The sequence below is a fragment of the Stigmatopora nigra genome, chromosome 13 (assembly GCF_051989575.1).
Source record: "Stigmatopora nigra isolate UIUO_SnigA chromosome 13, RoL_Snig_1.1, whole genome shotgun sequence".
Taxonomy (NCBI): Eukaryota; Metazoa; Chordata; class Actinopteri; order Syngnathiformes; family Syngnathidae; genus Stigmatopora; species Stigmatopora nigra.
Genome location: NC_135520.1, coordinates 7,484,701 through 7,508,617, shown reverse-complemented (window position 1 = coordinate 7,508,617; position 23,917 = coordinate 7,484,701). Strand labels below are relative to the sequence as shown.

At 40.2% G+C, this 23,917-nt stretch overlaps 1 protein-coding gene across 3 annotated transcripts in view; it reads left to right on the top strand.

Moving 5' to 3' along the window:
• Positions 1-4,423: 4,423 nt before the first annotated feature.
• The window catches only part of efna2a (ephrin-A2a), a 46,040-nt gene continuing 26,546 nt past the window's right edge, over positions 4,424-23,917 (top strand). For 2 of the 3 annotated variants that reach the window (XM_077731486.1, XM_077731487.1), the window contains exons 1-3: positions 4,429-4,560; positions 4,648-5,062; positions 5,140-5,381. In XM_077731486.1, the coding sequence (XP_077587612.1) occupies positions 5,254-5,381 (128 nt within the window). In that variant the 5' untranslated portion in view covers positions 4,429-4,560; positions 4,648-5,062; positions 5,140-5,253. Of the gene's footprint in view, positions 4,561-4,647; positions 5,063-5,139; positions 5,382-23,917 lie in introns of all 3 variants that reach the window. The other variant, XM_077731485.1, reaches the window with a different exon arrangement.

Genomic DNA, 23,917 nt, shown 5'->3' with positions numbered 1-23,917 from the left:
TAATATTTTCCACCATTTTTAACTTTATTTTTAAATCTTGCTACATTTCCAACTTCATTTTTTTAATGTGGACTTAATTTTGCCTCCTTAGGATCAGTTGACGCTCCAATTGTAAGTGTCTAGCACCAGCCTGTGCTCTATGTTGCCCTGTTTGGAAGTTGTTCAGATTTTTCTGATTGGTCTGCCATTACAATTCTAATCATATCAGGCAGTTATGTCAACCTCTTTAGTCTTGGGCCTTGTAGTTGTTCTTGTTCGGAGTCAATGTGGCAGTTTGGGCTGGATCAACATCTATTTTGATGTTTTAAGACTTTTTCCAAATTGCCCAAATCCTTCTTTATTACACTTGCCATTTTCAAATTTACATTTTTTTATGACCAAAATGAGAGGGGTTTTTTTCCATTATTGCAGATTTTTGTAATGAAAAGTACAATACTCCCCTGGAAAAACTCAAACATATTCTGGTTTCTTCTCTTGATCTTTTAGGACAAAAAAATATTGATTTTTAGCAAACAAATAATGCACAGCATTTTTTTTCACGCCCCACAAAGTGACTTCATTGGCTGGAACCCGGACCCATGGACTTGAGTTTGACAAGTGCTTGGGGCCTTTATTTTTAATTGGGCTGTACCATTGATGGTGCCATGCATGGCACTTATAATGGATTGGACAACTTTTCACACCACTTTGATTTTAATTGAGCAGTTTTCAGAGGTGCAGATGTACTAATTCTGATAGTTCCCCAAAGACAGTCATTCTGTCAGTCTATGTGTCAAAGTCATGGCCTATCTTACTATGTATTCTGAAGAATCTCAATTACCTTGTTGTCCGCAAGGGGTAAGTGTTGGTCTCTTTTGGCCCCACAAGGGTGACTTATACTTTCAACACTCACAATGTCAAGTGTGTGACATAATCTTACCTGGCTTTGTGACATTAGGCCCCTCTACCTTATTTTTTGTCCTGACTCCCTGACAGAGCAGCAACGGGGATTAACCTCAGCTCTTAGTTGTCTTGGTGGATGAGGACAAATGTGAAATGGAGACTGTGATGTGACAAACTGGGTGTGTGTGGTCCATAATTTCTTTGATACATACTTACTTACCTTGGATGAATTAGACTGCAGTCTTTGAAGGTTGCAGAGTGGCAAACTCCATAGCTTTGGGCAATTAAGAGATGCGTATCCTCCCAAGAACAATTATTTTGAAATAAGAATGAGTGCAGCAAAAAAATATATATTAATGTACATCTAATGCAAAGAATTCGAATTTTTATGTAATTTTGCGGAATAGACAAAACCATACCAAAATGGAATGTGAATAATGTTCCCCAACACCATCTGAACAGTTTTCCATGCTTTATTTTTCTACTAGGTTGCAGCAAAACTTGCAGCAGTAGTGGAGTTTAAAGATCCAATCCACCTCTATTTTTGCACTCTAATTTCTCCAGAAGTAGTGCAATCACACTTTTTCTCTCAGCTGAAAATGTAGAATGCCTTACCTGGAAATATCTTTCCACATGACTATTCTTTGACAACTTGTTGCTGCAAAGCAAACATTCAGGCAATCCTCCCACATTGAAAATTATTATATTTTTTTTGTTTATTAGGCAACTTCTCACTCATTAGCTTCCATTGGTAATGATAGATCAACCAGATATTTTCTAAAAATGAACTGTTTTGACTGCCTTGTTGACTTTTTTTTTTTTTGAATCCATGTCCTCCAATGACCCTTGTTTACATGTGCTGTCTTAGCATTTCGCTCTGCAGCAGCAGTCCTTTCCAAGCAAAGACTACAAAATCCTCTGGAGTAAGTTGAAATGCAAAGAGATTACATAATTGGACTGAAGTGATATTTCAAAGCCAGATCATCCAAAACGCAGCTTTGCTTTTCAAGCTAAATTCTAATAGCAAAGATGTTCTAGTGCACAACGATCAAAACTTAAGTTTATTTTTCAATTCTGAAACTTTTGCTTTCTGAGATAATTACACACAGTACGAAAGCCCTTTTTAGTGGGCATTCCTGATTCTGTGCTTTTCAAATGAAAAGCATGTGGATGTCTTTACATCTGGCATCACTTATTGACATCCACGCGGCGGTCTCTAATCAGCCAAATACAAACGGCCACACATGCTCGTGTCGGCTCTCGACTCGGCCCTGTTTCCAATAGCGACTTCCCCCTTATTACAATTTGTAACCTGATGAATTCCAGGAAAAGGCTTTTCAACTTTTGAAAAGGGGGGCATGTCTGTTGTCGCATGCACTTGAATAGATGCTTTGTCAATTGTCTATTACCTGCACAAGGCACTAGAGAAAAGGCTACAAAATCAATGTTTTTCCATTTGTTAATGTCATACCTATTGTTCCCCAACACTGCACTGATGGAAGAAAGTACTTTGTATTCCCTGAGTCCCCTTTTTTTTCTAGAAAGACAGTTGCTCTATGGCCCTACGTTTAAGCAGTCATCCCTCTACTTCTGAATCCTCTCAAATGCTGTTTAGGCTGTGCAGCTTATGTGATTTAGACTCAATGTCAGCGTGACGGCAAAGAAGCAAACTGTCTTTTTTTTGCTTCATGGCGCCTGCGTGTGGTACCACTTAATGCAAGGACCACGGGCCACAGGCACAGTGGAATGATTGAATGTATGCATTTGTGCTATTAGGAGTCGGCTTTGAGTGTACAAAATGTTAGGATTTCTGACTATACATGGTTATACATTTTAAGATATGTAAGAATTCACTTTTAAAGGAACCATGGAAATGGTTACTTCCAAACGGGAGTTGAATTCTGTCTTATAGTACTGACATCTTGAGAATGTTCTGGTGCACCAATTGGGATACATGGCCATCAAATTTCATGTTGTTAGGTGTAGGTGAAACAGGCGTCAGACCCCCCAAAATGACCAAATTCATCCTGAAATGACTTCTATGAATGGGAATGTTCGAAAAAACATTGGCTTCTAGGCATGATTTATCAAATTGATAGATGACTCTGGCTTCTGCAGCAGAATCTAAAAATATATGTATCGATGCTGAGTGAAATTGGCTCATTTTTAGCACGGAATTTTTGTCATTCCTCGCATGGTTTCTTTGAACAAAAAAGAACATTAATTATTTGACCAAAACATGCTCTTTTATGAGTTTACTTATACTTTCAGACAAACCTGCAGGATGTGAAGACACGTTGGTCTCTTGATAATAGCCAAAGACCAGCAAATGGCTCCTCTGAATCACAATTGCAGTTTCTTGTAACTACTTTTTTTACACCTCTACTCATAGACACCTACATGTCCTTGAGGGCTGAAATTGTCCCTCTTTGGGTGAAAAAAGGTTGCCCACCCCTTTCTTAACAACACAAAAAGCTGAGCAGCCAACCAGGAGACTGTCCACCTGTTTACATATGCAGGCCTCTCAGACATGTTGAATAATTCATTCCTGCGGGCGGACGACATGCGTCTGTATTTGGGTTACGCTTTTTGCGGTGTGTGCGTCTTTTATCCAAAAATCCAAGGCTACTTTTGAAGAAGTAGGGCACAAAGTAGGCAAAATACCAACACTATTTTGCATCTGATCTTTTCTTTGGGCAACTTTTAGTATACCTAAAATGTGCTATTTCAGAAATGGCATGTATTTTCAAAATATTAAGCAAATGAATCAATTGTTCAGTTTTTAAATATGTTGCTGCCTAAATTGTCGTCCGATTGTGGAATGAACCATAAAAGTGACAGAAAGCTTTTAGCAGGGCCGTATATCACCTCACTGGCGACGAGGTGTTTTGGTGAGCCCCCAATGCCCCCCTTTTCTCTTTTTTTTTTTTGGCTTTTTCAGTGTCTGCTGCTTTTATGGTGCCCCGTGTCTTTACACCCGGTTGCATGCACCGCCCTTTTTGGGCCCCTAGTTGGACCACGGAGGGCGCGCTCCATCCATGCGTCAGGCGCCACCGCTCTCCCTTGCCATCTATCTTTGCCGTTGCTTTCAAATGGGCTGAACTTTACGGGGAGCTTTAAGTGCGTCTTAAAAACGCCTTCAGCGATGGGGAGTGGCGCCGGAACGTAAGACGGCTACATTTTGCTCTCTAGACAATATTGAGGACATTTTCCTTTCTCTTGAGCCCAAGTGCCAGCTATGTAACTGATTTCTTTTAAAATATCTATAATCATTTTGCATTGTAAACAGGCTAGATCTTGTCATTTTGAAAACAACTAGAATTTAAAGTCAAATTAGGATTCCGCAGCCAAGAATTATGCATGAAGAGCTGGCATCAGTGCAAAGGATTTTGAAGAGTGTGATTTAAAAAAAACTATATATATACTATGTTATTTATTATTCTGAATACATTTCCAAAAAATGCTATTAAAAATTAAAGTAATGCTGTTTCTTTTTCCTCTCATAGGTCTTATTGCCTACCAATGACAATGACGGACATCCAAGTCATCTGAACTGGGAGGAGTGGTTTTGAATGTTCATCCTTCACTAACAATTGACCGAACAAGACGTCCACACCTTTTGGTTTAAGATAGACTGGCAAGCTACTGGGCATGTGGTGCCGTCAATACAACCCAAAGGTAAATGAGCGCCGCCTTACCAAAGGTCAAGGCCCTGTTTAGATTGCGATAACCTCAATCTCATATGTGCCTCTCTCCCTCGTGTAGTGAAGCTAGGCAGCCGTGAGGGGGCGTGACGCAGCCCCCCACCCGCCTCATTCGCAGACAAACAGGGGCATGGCGATGTGGGGGTGGAGGGAGAGAATCTCACACAGCCTCAGAGAGGGAGAGCTGGAAGACTGCGTGCTGCGAGGAGCGCATTTGGACGTCGTGGATTGTACGTGCGCGGGCAGGATGCTTGGAGTTTGGACGCACGTTCGCTGGATGTATCACAGCATGCTTTTTCCAGCGTGCACCTGAACACATCAGCTTTGTTGCTGTGGAGCTTGATTTAAAAAAAAAACCTCAAAAATATAATAATAAACATCACCCCTCTTCTGATTTTGCACGTGATGCTGGGAGAAAAGTTTGGGAGGAGACGTAGAAGAATCCCCCCTCGACAGGACCGGCAAAAGACCCCCGTGTGAGTATCCCATCAACACCGCGCACTTCTCCGTCCAGTTGCGCTTTTTTTTCAGCCAGACCGTCTCAACTTTCCAGGATGACTTGAGGAGTCGTTGCTGAGGAACCAAGGATCAGCCAAGACGAAAGTGGGGGGAAAAAAAGGAGAGAAAAGGAAAGGCCCAGACCCTCAAGAAGAGAAATCCAACCTCTATGATGGCAATCAAGTGCGGAGCGATGGAGGTGCTGATCCTCACCGCGCTCTCCTGGATGTGCGTTTGGGGCGAGGAGAAAATCATCTTTGACAGGCACTCCGTCTACTGGAACAGCTCCAATCCCAAGTAAGAGCGCATGCGCGTGTTTAATTAACACTAATTTTACAAAGTGTACTCTTATGAATATTAGGGAAGAATAGATGATACATTTTCCCCCAATGATTGATTATTATACTGCTTAATATGAAGCTCAACAATTGGGTATTCTATTCATTGGTGTCCAACCAGCAGCATTGGGGCCATTGTGTTTGCTGTGGTGCAGTATTTTGGGGGTCTGTCATATAGTGTCAAAATACAATTAGCATGGAAAAAAATGACATTCAAAAATTCTTAGTATTATCTAAGTTTGCCATAAACGATGATTTCCAGAGTTAATTAATTGCTGATTATTTGCAAATGCAGATGTTTACAAAGATGTGTTCTGCAAAGATGACTGAAATCAGGGAATATTTATATTTTTTTGCTCTTAATGAATTTAATTTGAAATCAAAAGTGCAGTTTTTAACGAAATATCTTTGTGTAAATGAGCCAAAACCAAAGAATATTTAAGTGAAGAATACCTCAACTATAAATAAGGTTGCCATGTAATTTGATCATTTATTATTTATCACTTAGTTGATGTTATGATCAGAATGGACATAATATTTATGGACCAATTGCTAGTTTCCACATCTAGTGCTTTTTTTAAACAGTTGGTTTGAAAAACATCTCAAGTGTTTAACTATTTTAGCTTGTTTATTCTGCTTTTCTTGTTGTTGTTTGCTTGCTTTCCCCTGCTTGTAAAAGATTCATTTTTTAATTCATATTTTTGCCAGAGTCTTATACTAATCTACCTTGAATTTTAACGGTTGGCTATAAAAGACTGCGATAGATGTACAATCCATTTGATCTTGGACTAGGGTGGGTCGGCATTGCGTAGTCAATGCAAAGTGATGGACATTTTTAGATATAAAAACAAGCCTGACCGAAAGTGACCCACAAACGCAGAGTGAGCTTGCTGTTGCATCTGTGACTACATCACTTCTCCACTGAAGCCATTTCAAATATTTAACAGGCGAGGGGGGAAATTTTCTTCCTTTTTTTTTTGCTCTCTCTCCCCCTTTTTTCCCCTCTCTCTTTCCACTTTCACTCTCTTTTTTTTCCATAACACGCGCGCACATAACGCAAACATTAGCGGTAATGTTTGGGCTATATGCACAGTTGCCGGCGGCGATCTGATTCCGTCAGGGAATGGCGTCGGGAATGGGGAGGGGAAGTCAAGGCAGAAAGTGAGGATTTGTATGTGCGTTAAGGTAGGAGAGGCGCGGGTGGAGGGCATATCAAAAATGCATTGCGATGAATCGGGGCTGTGATGCTGGTGAACTTGCTTCCCCTTGTTTGGACCTGTTCTGAGTTTAATGAGGATATTCATCCCCAAGCATTAAGCATAAAGAGCTATTTATACATTCTAGCATAGCTATATAGACACACACACACATACTCTATCTCGTTTCAACATTATTTATGTTACTCCCATTTTCATGTTGCAACGCTTGTTTGGGATTGGGAAAGGAACGAGGTGAATCCCAAAAGAATAATGTGGATTTTTCCAAGCAGAGGTAGAAAAAATATCTATTTAAGTCAGAAATCTGACCTCAGTGAAAAAGGCCTGATTTGAATTTAAAGTCATATCGCCATCCCTTGGGATAGACAACCAACATAGAGAAGTAAACAAATATATTTCTATTTGCACATGGATGCTCCCAATCGGGCTAGTCCATTATAGTGAGTATAATAGAAGAGGAAAGTGGGGGTCTCCATTTCATTTCAAGGTCTGCACAGATAATAGCAAAATGCTCCAGCTAATCCAATTCAAAGCACTTGGGATCCTTTTTGGCCATTCACATCATTCCATCCAAGTATTTCACTGTTGTGATGTCATATAAAGGGCGGGGTGGGAGGGGTGGGAGGGGTGGGGGGTTTCGCCATACACCACATCATCATGGTGATTACAATGTAGCACAACACCCCAACAGAGCCATATTAAAAGATGTAGGAGTGAAACACATACACACAAGGCTGCTAGATGTAGGTCACACATTCACACAAACACAACTCTACACAAGCAGAGTCACACTTTTCCATTCAGCTTCCATTTTCTCACTGGCACATACGCATACATAGTTGCACTACTCGAGTACTAAATATGTACACAATGATACATTTCTTTAAAAAAAAAGAGAGAAAGAGAGAAAGATAGAAGAAGCTTACAAGTTATGGGGCTTTGTTCTGCCTGAGGAGCTAATGTGTGCACAGAAATGGCTTCATTTCCACACACACACATTCATGCGTGTGCTGGCTCATTGGTCCAGAAGGAGCATCTCAACTAATCCCACGCTTTCGCCTTCAAAAAGGCATCACCCCCGCCCAATTCGGCTTTGTTCCACCGCTTGTGCTTCATCTGGACTATCTTTGAGGAACCGTGGTGGAGATGCGCGTGCACACTTACAATGGTAGCTTGTCACCCATCTATCACATCCTGGGCAGTTTATTAACTCAATGGCATAGAGTAGCAGTTGTTTATTAAAGCTAATGACTTTCAATCATTTACTAGCATTTTTGACTGGGAATTAGACATTTTGATATTTGTCGACATTACAAAGTCTCATGATTCCATTCAAGGAAATTCTACATTTTTTTTTACAATATCTGAACATTTTGAACAATAAGTAATATATCAAATGAGCATGTTTTTCCTTTTTCTTTTCCTTGTTCCAAGTCTGTAGTTGTCCACGGCAGGCAATGGAATACATTTGGAAATGTTTAGATTTTTTTTAAATATGGTGATTAAATGGTGACATTAAGGAATATTTGGTAACTAATTTTCGAGATATCCTGAACAAACTGAATTAGTCATAAAATGTTGAAGAATGTGCTAAATATGAGTATTATTTATTAAAACATTTCTTAGATTTAGTAATTAATGTTAATAATGTAAATATGGGATTTGGGTTTTCCGTCAGCTCCCTCAGAATGGCACTCAATTGTATACCCAGGGTTACCAATTCTCAATCAAATCAACTTTTTCCAAGGTCACTCAACTTTTTTAGTCTGCAGGGAAACATCCGTCATCACCCTCATCAGATTTTTGTACTTCCCTAGAGAGAGTAGTGCACAGGCTAAGAAATGCCATCATCATCAAATGTGCCCACAAGGCTGAAATAGTCTATTTAGTATGTGGGCAGCTATCTGTAATGCGATGTGAAATGTTTATTTAAACACGTGGACCCCTAACCCTCCAACACTTCTCCCCCTTAAAAAAAAAACGTGATTATTAATGGTGGTGGGTGAAAGATGCCGCAGTGCCAACTAATGAGTTGACACGATTATTTAAATTGAGAAAACAAAGCGTGGAGAAGGATGCATGAATATTTCAGACGGTGCCCTTGCCGTTGGCATTCCATCACCGTTTTTTTTATTCTTTTTAGGACGCGACTGAAGATACTCGTTGTTAGTACTCAAGTGCGGAGACAGACGTCAAATCCATTTGAAATGGGAGCTTCTGGTAGCGAATGTAGGTCAGTTCTAAAGGCCATAGGAATTTTAAAAGGTGTTCATTTAATAATGATTTAATATCATTTTTAACATTTGGAAGGTGGAAAAAATGATTAGTAAATTCACCTCATAGTTCTGAGATGAAGGATTCAATTCTGTTTCACCAATTTGGTGTTTGGCTTTTCTTTGGGTAGTCTGGTTTCCTCCCACATCTCAAAATCATGTATGTTGGATTAATTTAATGCTCCAAATGATCTGTTAGTATGATGATTTGTTTGTTTGTCTCACTGTTGACCCGCCTACTGTCTATAGTTAGCTGGGATAGGCTAAGGCAATCCTGTGAACCCGGTGAGGATAAGTGGATGGAAAATTCATAAAGTGGCCTATAGTAGTCAATGTAATTTCTTTTAATGTCATGGTTAAAAATCATAGCTGCTGCGTGGCAACAGCGATAAACATCCAGTTGTTGTAAACTAGGATAGGTGGCACTGAATGATCATGTTTCAGTGTTACTGGCAGCAAACGATGTCCAAATTTGAACTTGCGAGTATCTGGCACCAATCAGTGCAGATGCACTTGGATGTCTATCTCCACCATTGGTAGTGAACGAGTTAAATGATACAACATAATACATGATTGCAAGTCTCTTTGCCGACTCCCCTGGGGTTGTGGGGACCCCGGTTTGAGGTCTAATGGGACCGCTGCAAGATAATAACACACATGCAACTGTCTGCCTCAGTCTCTCTAGAGAGCACAAGACAAATGCGAGATAGACTCACAGGATTAGCAGCGATCATATGAAAGGCACAAGTTGGAGGGGTGTGCAGTGGATGCCAAATCAAGCGGAAATTGGTGGAAACCAAGGGAAGATTACGCCGCGGAGAAAGTGCTTAAAAAGCGCACGGTCGGACGGTCCCAGCGGGGGTGCGTCCAAGGCCAGGTATTAGGCTGGAAAGAATGGTGAACGACATGCCTTCTGCCACTTCTTGGTCTGGAATCAGCAATTGAGGGAGTCAAAAGTTTGATAGCAGTTAGCCGCAAGCTTGGTGGAATTGGTCACGCAGAAAAAATAGTGTTTTTGCATGAATGATCATTGGCTAATGTCTTTACGGTGTTTGGCCCTGTTTTATGTTGAGTGCTGCGCTAATCTAAAGCAAATCCGCAAGGACTGTTATTTCCTTAGTGTCAGGGTTGCATAATGCCATGAAAAATATTACTAATTTTATATTGTACTGCACTTAGTTACAAAAAAATGATCCTAATTAAAACAGTTAACAGAAATTAACCTCGTATGATCTGATTTCCACATGTGGACATCACATTTGTGGTTGCAATGTTGAATAACTTGAGGCTACCGAACTCTCCTTGTTAGTTGGATTAATTTTGGATTTTAGTCTATGTGATGGTTAAATATTTTATTTAACTCATCTAATTACAACAATAGACGTATGAATTCATTCAAACTGCGAGAAGTGGCCTGTGTTTCAGTGCAATTCACAATGCCAGATGTCCATTTTGGCTGGGAGGTTCAGCAAAGATTATTTACTACTAAGCATCTCCCATCCTAACGGAAATTGGCGTCATTGGCAGACAATGAGGGTGTTATAAAATGTTAAAAATGGCATATGGTCGATAGCATATCGTGGGTCCTTCCTCTAATTTTCATTCGCTTAATCAACAATTGTTCACACAATTTGGCAAGTGAACTAGCCCTGAAATGTCATTTCCCTGACTCCTGGCTCGCATCGGCGGGCGCCCAGCAAAGGCGGCACATGTGTCATTCGTTTCTTTTCTGCCTCCAGCGGAATCCTGGCGGGGGGGTTTTCACCCCCAAACAGTTGGGAATTAAACAAAAGAAAGCAAGCGCGTGAACCATTTGCCTTGTAATCTATCAGATGGAGCAGGCGGGAAGTGTCTGACTCGACGCCAGTCATAGCGACGCCCCGCTACCTCAGTCTGATCCAGAACGGGGCCACGATGAAGCTCATTTTATGTTATGCTAATGAGGATAATGAGGCGGGATCAACATATGTTGAGTCTTATCACTCTCCGAGGTGTCCATATGTACAGTAGGCAACCTACTGGTTGGCTGCTTGTGTAATTATGTATTTTCTCCCCTCCGGCCTTCAAATTAATCCCAACCTCTGTTTTAAATCCCAGGCTTAATCGAAACACTGCGAGGAGGCTTTTTAAGCGCTATCCATCATCACAGCAATTATCTTATTGTTAGTGAAGTTATTACATGTGTATATCATATTTGACAGCACAATGTGTAGTCCATAAAGTTGGTGTTGGGTTTATTTTCAAATGCTGGCTTGTTGTACACAATGGTGCAATCGTCAAAGCGAATGAATTCATTTGTTGATTATTTTTTCGTCTTTTAATCAAGAAGTCATAACTCCCGAACAGAATGTTTGGTACCGTGCTAATTGCAAAGCAATTTAAGAGTTGGGCTAGCGGTGCAATGATCAATTGGTTATGAAATGAAATGAAAGATATCATCATTTTATGCTGCCAATTCACTAAGATTTTCTAGAAAGTCATGTCTGAACAGGTGTAAAATGAACCATGTCTGGATTTTCATTTCAGAGCTAAGCTTGCAAAACTGTTTTTGAATTTTGAATAAGCGCTCCACTTTAGTGATTAAGGAAATGGAAATTATAGTAGGGATGCAGGCCGTATTAACCGACATGAGTATCATTTTTAACTCATTGGCTGCCATTGTTGACAAAAAAAATCTGCCATTAGTTCCTGATACGTAAAAAAACAGATTTAACAGAAGTTACAGACCAAACAGCACTTGAATCAGAGCCAATGTGCATACAAAGCTTGCTGGTCAATATAGTTTTGTGTCTTTTTTGTGCTGATTTGATCAAAAACATAAGATTCCCTGTGCCTATGTTATGGCACAACACATAAACCCAAACTGGACTTTTTTTTGTTTTTTGTATTAGCCCACATGTAATTCTCATAGGTCAAACTTAAACTCATCTTTGACTTGCTGTTGTGATTTAATGCATTATATAAATAGGAGTGAATTGAATAATAGATGACATCTTCCTGAGGTACGGGACATCGTGGTGGTGTTTAAGACTCATGTAAGGCCAAGCTCTCTCAGAACTTCACCGGTATTCCCCTGTGTCCTTCCTCCCCTGACGCCTCGCACATTCCCTTTGATGAATATCGAGGTTAACTTTCCGTACTGACTCGCCGTTCTTTCTCTCCTTGCTCGCTCTCACGCATTCTAATCCTTTCTCATAACACAATTGTTGGACCGAGCTGTAATGATCCCGCCGATGTTTACGGAGATGATGCTGATACGCATAATGAAAACAGAGCATGGCTTAATGGCGCTGATTATAATGGTGATGAGTGAAACAGTGTGACACTTATGATGCTTGCCGATCACATCGGCAACAAGTTGGCGTGGGATGCCATGACATTATTCATAGTCAAACATTAGCTTATATATGGAACCACTGGGTTGGGAATTTTTGTCAATAGTTCACAAATTAATTCAACTATCTCCCCAAAAGTGTGATTTGTTATGAAGTGGAAGTGTTTTCATCAGTGATGCTGTATTTTAGGGGATAGTTCAACTGATTTCCTCAGTGGGTGGTATTTTCCTGTATAGCGTTTTACAGTGTACATCTCATTGTACTTTGAAGATATGTCCATTGTGATAGATGACAGCTTTTATAGCTACAGTCAAATGATATTAAAGACAATCGGATTACACATTTCCACATGATTGAAAAGGCCAGGAGGACAGGGTTCGAGGGGGGGGGGGGGGGGGCACTCCATTAAGAATTTTCCTGCCTCACTACCTCCCTGTGGCAAAGGCTAAGAGTGAAGATGTGAGAACATTATTAGTTTTTTGGCAGCTTCCAATGGAAATAGAAAATGAGCTTCTTTGCTAATGAGATCGCCCTGGTCTTTTGATTCGTCACCTTACTATTATATTGTAGATGGACCACACCACAATGTCTACTTTCAATACGTTTTCTGCACTTTTTATCTTTTTGGAATTTTCTTCACTTATTCGTTGTCATTGGCACTGAAATTGATGATCATCATGGCTGGCAGGTGATGCAAAATCTCTGGCAGATTTAATAACTTGAGGCTTGAGCAATAGTGTTCATTTATGAAAAATATAGAATTGGTCAAATTTTAATGCAGGTGTTTTTAGCCTCGTGCAAACCATATATTCCTCATCTTTTGTGGAGAAAGAACTGACATTGATTTTAGCTTTAAAAAGTAATGTTTTTAATGTCTTCCAATCTTGTTCACGATAGCACTTTTTTATAAACTGGCTTATTATATTTTATAGAAACGTGTAGTTTTATATAATCTGTACTGAACAAAACTAGAGTGCACAATAAAAAACAACATAAAATATCAAGGCTGTTATCGACCACCACATTTCCTTTTAATGATAGGTAATTTTAGGGCCTAATTGCGAGTTTTTAGAGGCGTGCTGAGCTGCACATTGGTCAGGTTTTTTTTTTTAATGTTCTTAGAGTGGAGGTGGTGGAGGAATATCTTGACTAGACTAATTGCCACGCATGTTTACTGCACGTTTGATCGAGGAAGTACGCTCAAGGCTGATCAATTAAATTGACTTAAAAATGTTCACTCGGATCTGTAAAATGCTTAGATCTATTTGAATATCTGTATTGTGCTGCCAACAGGTCGTCACTATTGTCACAGCAGCAGAAGAAGTTGAACAATGTCCATTGAAGTGAAGCAAAAACTTTCATTCTGTTTTGTATTCAATCATGAAGTAGAGAGCTGATTTTATTATGCAACCTTTTCAGTGCAGTACTGCTTCTTTGTCCTTGTTCATCATCAGTTAAAAATAAAATAGCGAATGTGCTTCTTGTATAGTCGCAAGTTGAACAGGCTGTCGTTCATCGTTATTAGCGAGATACCCATGGGAGGCTTTTGTTGAATTCTGGCTTTTTTCATGTTGATGTTTGAAACATGTCGCTGCTATACAGGTGGTTTCAGCAACAACTGTGGGTGGACCAGCTGTCTTGAATCTCAGTTTCAGAAAAGGAACGTTTGCTTTTTTATTTTTTTGATTATGCAATCAGTAGATAGTTCTATTTGGCCAGCAAACTCTTTTGCTTGTTCCAAATTTACCAGTTGAGAAAGATAGCGCTGCGAGACTCATCAGTGAGCCCGCCATGATGAGATGGCGGCAGAATCGGGTAGGTTGGCTTCTGAGGGTGATTTCAGTTTGAGACGGCCTGCATACTCGCCGTTTGATCGACTTCAAACAGGACCGCACTCCTTCCTCCTTTCGCCAAATCGGTAGAGGAGCGTTTCTGGCTTGCTTGTGTGGGTGCTCATGTGTTTTTGTGGCTTTGCTGACAAAAGCATTACGGATCCTTTTTGTCAGTGTAAAATGGGTCAAATGCAAACAAGCAACTGGTCTGTTCTGCGCATTGAGATCTGGAGTGAATTGTGTTGACTGTTAAGAGGCTCAATACGACTATCCTACTTTTTCCGCATTGAAGTTATCTAACCAAAACAAATGTTAGTCTATCTGAGGCAGTTGTTTGTTCACAAGATTTTTTTTTAACATTGCGCCTAGTAGATATATGTAAGTTAAGAACTGTATTTACTTTCTTGTGGTATTTATTTAATTTTCATTATGTGATATCGGTATTTATTATTTATGAGATGCTTTTATAGAGGGAATCCTAACAAAGTGGATGGATGCTGCCCAGCACTTTACATTACTGCGTTCATTGAATACAAGTCCTGCGAGGCCATGGAGCAGTTCAACCGTGAATATAACTTCACGTCCCTGTTCATCATCATCCTCACCATTGTCGTCATCTTTTCATTTTTTTACCCCTTCCCTTCTTATCTTTTTTTTCTTTTTTATTGGGGTTTTGATGTGGTCTTCACTTGTTGGCCTTGAAGATCTGCAGCTCCAGAGAGAGCTCATTAATTCCATGAACGCAGACGAGTCGCCGGGAACGATGGAATTGAGAAGCAAAAAGAAAAAGGGGGGAAAAATATCCAATCCAACTCTTTCCACCCCTGCAGCCTGCTCATGGCATTCCAGACGACGAACGCTTTAATTTCCCGGCTCCTTCCGTCGCGTGAAGGTGAATTAAGGCTGCGTGTGTCACCGTGGTGGACGCGGATAATCTGTGTGTGTGATCAAAGTGCTTATGATGTGTGAGTAGGGGGAAAAAAGTAAGAATACTGGAGCGGAGAATCACCTCTGATGTAACAAGAACGTCAAAACAAACTCACCGACCTGTTTTTTGTTTGTCTATCGAGTAGTTGAGATTAAAAAAAAAGCTTTTTCCATTGAACTTGCTGCACCATAGGTTTGAAATTCAAGTCCTGAGGGTCATATTTAAACGCCTAAAGTGAATGTTCTGAACCTCACTTGTTTTTGGATTAGGGAAACCATATGGAAAATAAGTTTGACACCTCTTTACTAGGCTATCCACAAAGTCTCCATAAAGACCACTGTCCACATAAAAAGCTTGTGAGGAGTGATCCCAATGATTTGCCTGGGGAAATAACAATTCTCATATATTTCCACCAACCAGGAAAGTTCTGGAATAAACAAATTCTAATAGCCAGGGGTAACATGCACCGTGGATGAAATCCGTCATGGGACTACGGCCTTCTCGCTTACCCCTTGGCCACACTTATGGGGTAAAGCTGTCTTCAGAAGACATTTGTTTGTGTGTGTGTGTGTGTTTGTGTGTATAAATTATTGGGAGCAAAGAGAAGAGTTTTCTGCTTTACTGCCATTTTGTTTTATCTTGGCAAATTCACCCTCTTATTTTTACTCTCTGCTGATTTTATTCTCATTCATATCTTTCATTGATCTTTAAAAAAAGAGAGAGAGTATACTTCACTTTAAATAATGCTGCTTCAGCGTAACATTGTTTAATCGGTTTGAAGAAATGTCTCATTAAATCACGGATAGTTTATGTGACTAAAAGAACTGCTTGCAAGCAAATGAGAAACTTTCTGGTTCATTTTGGCTGTAAGTTTGAGATATTTTCTCTATGCCTGGTTGAGTTGACTCATGTGAAACTAACTTCCATTGTTAGATTTTCCCAAGAATACATAAACCTTAAAATGTTGGTACCCAGTAAAAAAAGGTAGAGCTCCTTATTTTTAGGTTTACCCATAATTGTCTTGTGAAATGGCCTTTGGGGGCTATATTTTAGAATAAAGCTGTTGTTGGTGCTCCGGAAATAGCAGCAATTATGCTGAAATTGTCATTTTGATACAAAGTTACAGAGCTTGTGTGGTCTTTTGTCATGGGCTTTTCACAATTGTTGCAGAAAAAGTTTGTACAAAATGTCTTGTCCCTTAGTGGGACGGCTTGAGTGGAATTTTGGAATGAAGCCTAATTATGGTGAACTAGTAGGTCCATTTGAAATGTACCAGAATTGCTGTTTGTTTTTGTCATTGATATTTCAGACTTTGTTGTAGATCTAGTCGGAGACATGCCTACCTAATTTTATGTCCAGAAGTGAAACAATTATTGTGGGTTGAATTTACAATTGATACTTGGCACTATGTGTGTGTCCGTTATGGCCATTGATTTTGAAGTGCTGTTTGTCTCCCAAAGTGTCTTTTATGTGTTGAGTAGTCGATTTCAAGGAACTGATGAAACACTCCAGCAAAGTAGGAAACGATTCCTTTTGTCAGCCCAGATGGCAGAAAATGATAAACGCCCCCTTCGTCTTTGAAGGGATAAAATCTCTAAGCCTTCATGGGGTACTTTTACAATTTTTTGTGGTTTTTCTTTGACTTTTTATGGAGGCAGGAAGAAAGTTAACCCAGGAGCAGTTCATATATTTTCTCAGTTTGACCTATGACCTACCACAAAAATTGTCAGTTTCACATGTACCGTATATAAATTATTTGATATATACATATAAAAAGAATATGACGCAAAAAACGGAAATAATATTTCCTGTTGTTTTTGTTTGCCTGAAATCTATAACAAATGTGTTGGACGTGCATCTCAAGGGAATAAATTGTGTTCCACCTTGAAGACTTCACTGTGAAGTGACAAGCAGGTTGTTTCAGATGACAGTGACAGACAGGAATTCCTTCCTTTTTTCCAGCGTAAACAAACCTTTTTCGTACTTCCTTTCCTGCTACCGTGTCGCACTTTGACTTTGAACTTTTGCAGTTTTCTCTTAGTCCCAAAGCAAAGTTTGGTTGGTTCAGCCAAAAAAGTGTCGGTGTCGAGATGACGGGCAGCTCATCACTCGCTTTTCCTCCTGGTTGCAATACCATGTGACGTGTCAGGGTTGCATTATCTGATGCTCTTCCTCCTCCTCCTCCTCTGAGCTTCTTCGCGCCCATCGCCTCTTCTCCTCGACTAATGCAGAGAGACAGAGAGGATGTATAATTCATGGACCCCTCTGCCAGTGTGCTATGTGCAGATCCGTGTGTGTGTACGTGTGTGTGTGTTTGTGTGTGTATGTGTGTGCTGCGGCCCATCGTCGGGCCAGAGAGACAAACCTCGGTAAGAGTAGCGAAGCGGAAAGAACAGGTCGTCTTTCTGTGTGTGTGCGCGTGCATCTCTATGCGCATGACTCATGTGAAGGCGTGGGAATACTCCTCTTATACCTTTGATGACGTTGCATTTGGCGTGGGCAAAAACACTAGATTTGAGTGCGCGTGCTTGGTTTATTTCATCACCTTGAATGACTCAAACGCGTACGTGCGCGCCCCCAAATTACAAAACTTTAAAGGCTGCCCAGATTGATTTTGTTTTGGTTGTTTTCTGTCTGTCTTCTGCCATGGCGGTGTACCACAGGAAAAGTGTGAGAGTAACCAGAGAGCAGGGAGTGGAAATTGGTTACCATAACCCGTGGGGAGGAGAGAATATAACTTATTAGACAATTGAGGGCTGCCACAAACAGTTGAAAGGTCATTCTTTATTTTTCCGAGGCACTTATCTTCACAAGAGTCATTGGGGAGCTGGAGCCTATCCGAACCCGATCTCTTTCACCTGATTGTAAAAATATTGTGTGATCTTTTCTCTTTTTTAATAATCTTGCAATCGGGGAGCTCCCTGGTCAAAATTAGCATAAAAAGTCTATTTTTTAAGGCATGTCAAATTGAGACTACTCTACCAAATGTCAAATTGCTAGGTGACACTGTTTACATTTTGCAAAAATGTCAAAATGACCAAAGACTGTCTGCCTCAAAGCAAAATAGAAGATTTTTTTGTGTACATCGTGCAGTGAATGACAGTGAAATATTTATATGAGCTGGATCTTGGCATTCCTGTCTAGGTAGAGTCAAAATTAGCATTCAATGACAGATTTGTATTTTTTTGGGCATAGTCTTCTAATGATAGACACAAACACCAAATATCATCCAATCCATTTGGAATGGGAACACAGACAGTGATTAAATGTTGGTTTTCCCCTCCAGTTGAAAATGAATGGACATATATCCCTGTCAATTGCAGCGAGCGAGTTGAACACCTGAAAAGATGAACGCAACTCATCCATCACTGAAGACCCAACGCTGTTCTGGCGTGATGCTTTTTTAACAGCGGCGGCATGTCCACCTAATGCGAAATGCTAGTCATATGTGCACAGAGCGATTTAATGCAAAGGCAGTGTAAGGCTATAACAAATGACAAATGGTGCTAAAAGCAGGCCAGCGCTTGTCTTAAGAAGGACGCTAGCAGGCGGGAAAGGCTAAAGGCACGAGCGGAGAAGAGAACATGCAGGGACAAAAGGATGAAGGGGGGGTTGCTGAGGCAGGGCGGGTGTGCCAGGCTCTCTTTGCTACTAATGGATGAGTGAACATCAAGAGCAGTCAGTTCATGTGAGTCCACGTCAGGGGGTGAGTGCAGCATGTAATGCTGCACTTTATCCACTCACCCCATTTTTCATCCTTCAATGTGGTTCTAGCCGTGAGTCAGCTGACTGAATGTTGGTTTTAATTTTAAAAAGGAATCCTTGGTTGGACTTGCTGCTGTTTTTTAATAGACAGAGCCTATCAGCAGGTGGGCTACTTCTAAGCAACGCTGGTGGTAGAAATGCATTACTATGATTTAGAGCACAAAGGCGGAGCAATTTCCAACTAGGTCCTAGGGACATATTCGGGATGGGGAAGGAAACAAAACTGCAGCACTTTGTAAACAAACACAACGCCTTGCTTTAGTGTGCTGGTACAGCATGTCTGCTCAATTTGGGGATTGACGTAGAGTAATTATCGGTCTCACTTTGTGAAAAGGAGAATGTTTGGAGATGTCGAATTTATGTGTTCAGGCTCTTAGTGTTGCCCTATGTGCAGTAGTTGGTTCTCTAAAAGATGACAAACTGTCATGTATTATGTCGTGATATTGACTTTTCCGAGACAAAAAGATGAGTTGCCTTGTCTATGTTGCTAATCATTTCAAGATGAAGACAGATTATTTCTGTTGTACTTTTCAAACATGAACATATTTTTAGGCTGTTGGTTGGGCTTACTTTCTCTCATTGTTTCCCAAAGAGATGAAAACTATTGTTGTTGCTGTCTATGTTTGTCTTTTCACTTAGATAGTACATAGTTTTCAGTCTATTAGTTGCAGGCCTAGCCGTATTATGGAAAAAGTACGACTCCTGGTCTGGAAAATGTTTCAAAAAATCTCTGTTGATGGGCTTTGTATTGCCATTTTCCCCAAAAGAAGACACCTAATGTTACCCTGACCTTTTCTGTGCAGCTAATGTCCACAATATTGCACTTTCCTAAAATATTGCCTTTGTGTAAATGCTTCATTGCACAAAAAGTGGAGAAATAATTGAAATAAGACTTTCCTTCAGAGAAAATATTGAAGTTTGCTTTCTCAGAAACAAAAGTCAAACTAGAAAGGATTGAAGCTCCCATATTGCTCCAGAAAATCTGCTTCGTACTAGGCGAAGCTCCAAACACAACTCCTCTCGAGTATGGCGAACCTGCCACTCATCCTTGAGACAATTGTAGAGCTCAGATGCATTGTGGGACATGCGTGGACTCCATGTAGACAAACCGAGTAGCAGCTCACCTTGGATGTATTTGCTCCCTATTTGATATTTTGGGAAAGTGTCGACGCTTATCCGCAATGCAGCAAGGTTAGCCGGCGCAAACCCCCACGCAGCCCCATCCTGTCAAGTCTGCATGAGAGCTCTCCTGTCGACGGCTCTCCATCAAACCCCTCGCCGGGAGGGGAAGGACTGTTGATTCGGGGTGGCGATGTGCTCACAGATGATTGGAGGGGAGGCGGCGAGAGAGGGGGATGGGGGGGTGAGGCAAGCCATGGTTCGCTCCACCGAGAGATCGCTTGTGTTCCTCAAGACCTTTGAGTCGGAATCTTCTGCCAGAACAGCTGTCAACCACTTTAAGACCCCCAGGCCCACCCCAGACGGAACTGGCACTTTATTTGAGCACTACATATTTTGTTCTATAGTGCCTACCACTTTGTTTCATTAGAGAAGAGGCCGTCATTGCTGTGAAATTATTCAAACCAAATAATTGAATAGACCTGCCAAACTCTTCCAGTCTAGTCGATTAGAGGTCTATTGCACAGATTTAGTGACTGATTAAAAATAATTAATTGATTTGGAAAAACAAATCAATAAAAATAGTAAATAGTCTTTTTTTAATGTCAAACTGTTGATTATTTTTTATTATTTGATTAATTGTGAAAGATCACTGAGAATACCAACTTTGTAGATGAGGTTAAATCATTGTCCACCATTAACCGTGATAACCGTCCAATCGGTTTGAACTTCAGCCTCTCCCAATTCAAATTGATTAAGCATCTATCACCATGATTGGCTAATGGTGTTTTTTTGTTTTTGTTTTTAGAAAAGCCTCCTCAGAGAGAAAAAAACTGATTTTTCATTTAAATTCTTATCAACCCTCCAGTTTCTATTCCTCCAGTCATATTTATTAACTTCATTGTAATTATGATAATTTCATTTTAAAATGTTCAGCTATTAAAATGCTTGAGGGGGAATGTCTGTTTAGAAAAGGAGGTCATTCCTTCAAATGCTCTTTTTAAGTAAAAGCTGAATGGAAAGCTGCGCCAAAAGATTGGGTGTGTGCGTTTTGCTTGGCTGTCACTTTGAGCCTCATTAGACACGCTTTAAACTAAATCAATACGCCATACACACGTATACACAGACACACAAACACACACAGCCAAGGCAGCTAGAGGAATCAGTCTTCGGCAGTGTCCAATTCTTTCAGAAGATGGAGCTGTTTAGAAGTTGTGTGTGTATTCATGTTTTTTTTTTGCTTGAGGGAATGAGAAAAGCATATAATGAGGATGTGGTGCAGCTAACCAGTGCTGTTGCTTATTTGTCGATATAGTGTTTTACATTAGCAATTGGTGTGTGCGTGTGTGTGTACGGCAGCCAATGAGTTATGGTTCAGGATGAATTGACAAATCTAGGTGCCTCTCATTAAGGCAGGGCAAAAACACATTGACATTTCTAATTGTGTGCACTATTTGAGGTTAACTGACACCAATCACGCATAACAAAGAAAGCGAGACATTCTTTGCATTTAAAATCAAAATACACATCCACTAGCATAAAATAGACTATACCATCAATATTGGGTTTTTTCCCCCAGCACTTTCAACCATTTTTATTAAAAAAAAAAAAAAAAAAATTGTGAAATTCTGTCTGTAAGCCATACTGACCATACTGACATTTTTAACACTTTAGTTTTTAAAACCCACTGAAAAATAAGTCCTGTCAACTTTATTTTACTTCTTCTACACCAACAAAACCTTAAATCAAACATAAAGAATGACTCCAAGTCAATTCTCCTATAAAGGATTGCATCCATACATGTTTGCAGCATAAATACTCAGGAAAGTCTCATTCATAATAAATGTGCTGTAATTACTAAGCAGATTGTATGTAAAAGATCTAAAGCCCATTGATCCACATTGACGACTAATGCGAGCCATAAAAAAAAATGTATACGCTACCACCAGGGAGTTATTTATGGTGCACAAAAAAGTTATGCAAGACATGCTTGTTTGGAAGCACTGTGTGTATGTGCGCCCATAGGTGTGTGTTTGTGAGTGTGTATTGCAATGCGCCAGCACCGCTTGACTGCTAAAGAGCTGGAAAGCCTTAAATCAATACGGCTAATGAGAGTCTTAGAGCGGGAAGAAAGCCATTCACCCCCAACACCTTCTTCATCCTCTTTCTTCATCTTCACCATTTTATTTATAAATTCTTGCAATTTTGACTCGCCTTGCGGGTGGTTTGAAAAAAGGGTTATTTGGGGAATAAATAACCGGTGTGTGGCGGTGTAAAATTGAGTTTTTGCAGTAACTAGCCATCATTCAGACACTTTTTCGAATTAGTGTGCATGCAGAAATTAGTGAACATTGCTTTGTGAATAGAGTTTAATCATTTACATTCCATTTAAATAGCATCATCCCACCATTCACTTATTTTATTAACAACATTAGACATCCAGTACATTTAAACTGGCTGTGAATCCTTATGTTTAACGCCTTTAACCCACATTTGACATCCAATCCATTTGGACTGGGAGAGGCTGTCAGCAAATAATTGCAGGCCATGACTTAAATCAATGAGCTGTAAAAGGGTTAAATATGCCAGGTGGACTGAAAAGTTGGTAAAACCAAATAAATGACAAATGACTTTTCCAAATAGAGAAGGCGGCCTGACTCTAAGCAAGTCCTCGAATGTCCTCTCGCAGCAGCATAATAATATTCTGCACTGAGTCTTTTTAAAGAAGGACTTTGGCCGGCTTTTAGGCTTTAATTTAATGTGGCTCACTGCTGCGTGAAAATCAATGGCTTCTAATTGCACTAGCACACAATCCATCAGAGTCAAGATCAAGCGTGCGTCGCCGTATGTCGATATTGCATCAGCTTGGACGCAAAAAAACGTTGTGTTTGCAACATCGCAGCCACACGCGCGCAAGCAAGATAAATGTTGCTCAAGTTGGTAAGCAACACAGTCATTTGCCATCTGCGTCTCAAGCGCTAATGGCAGGTCCCCCCCTTCTCTCCCTCCACACCAAATGGTCCCTGAGTGCGTTATTATTCGAGCGTGGCGCAGAGGCATTTAGTGTTGCATGTCCATTATTTTGTAGACTGGTAAGAAAAAGAAGGTCTCCTAGGTGGGAGTGATTGGTGTGGGTCCAAACTGTTCCAGCTGATGCCCACATATGGTGAACAGTAATGACCTCTGAACAGTTCAAAACTTTGGAGACAATTATGCAAGTGGGTGGGGAGATGTAGCTTGCAACCTTGTATTTGGTTGAAATGTATAAAATAGAAAAAAAATGTCAATCCCCAGACTCAAACTTAACATGGTATGTAGTCACCCCTCCACTATCCTCCACTGAAACATGATCAGTCATTGCGATACCCTTCCAGTTTATGTTCTTTTTTTCTTAATATACAAAAACTTTGAAAAATGATCATTCACAGCTGACTTACAATACCAGAATTGCAGTAAAATATGCTGTTGACATATTTAAGCCTTGAGGGCAGTCTGAGTGTTGTTTTCCTAACCACAAACTTGCTTAAGGTAAAAAAGGGGGTTTCTTAACAAATTATAATGTCATTTTGAGTCATAAGTGAAGACTTTCTAAGCACCCCCAAGAACACATTAGTAACACACTTATTGATTTCCCAGTTGACAAATGTTTAACCCTTGGCAGAGGTCTAGGTGTTATTGTTCAGTACTAACTTGCTTAAGGTCACCATGTGTTAGGTTAATGGCCAAAATTGTCGTTTTGAGTTATGAACAAATACGCTCTATTGATCCACAAGAATATACCAGTAACAAACTTAATGATTTCTTGGCTGACAAATGTTGAAGTCTTTGAGAAGGTCTCAGTGGTGTCGTTCAGTACACAAACTCTCTCAGAGAAACGGTGTGTCAGGTTACACCCAAGTCATTGGTGATATTTTTAGTCCTTGAAAAAGATGCTCAATCGATCCACCAGAACATTTGAGTTCCATTTATTGAGTTCTCACTTGACAAATCTTTAACCCTAAGAGGAAGTGTGTGTTTTTTTTGGTC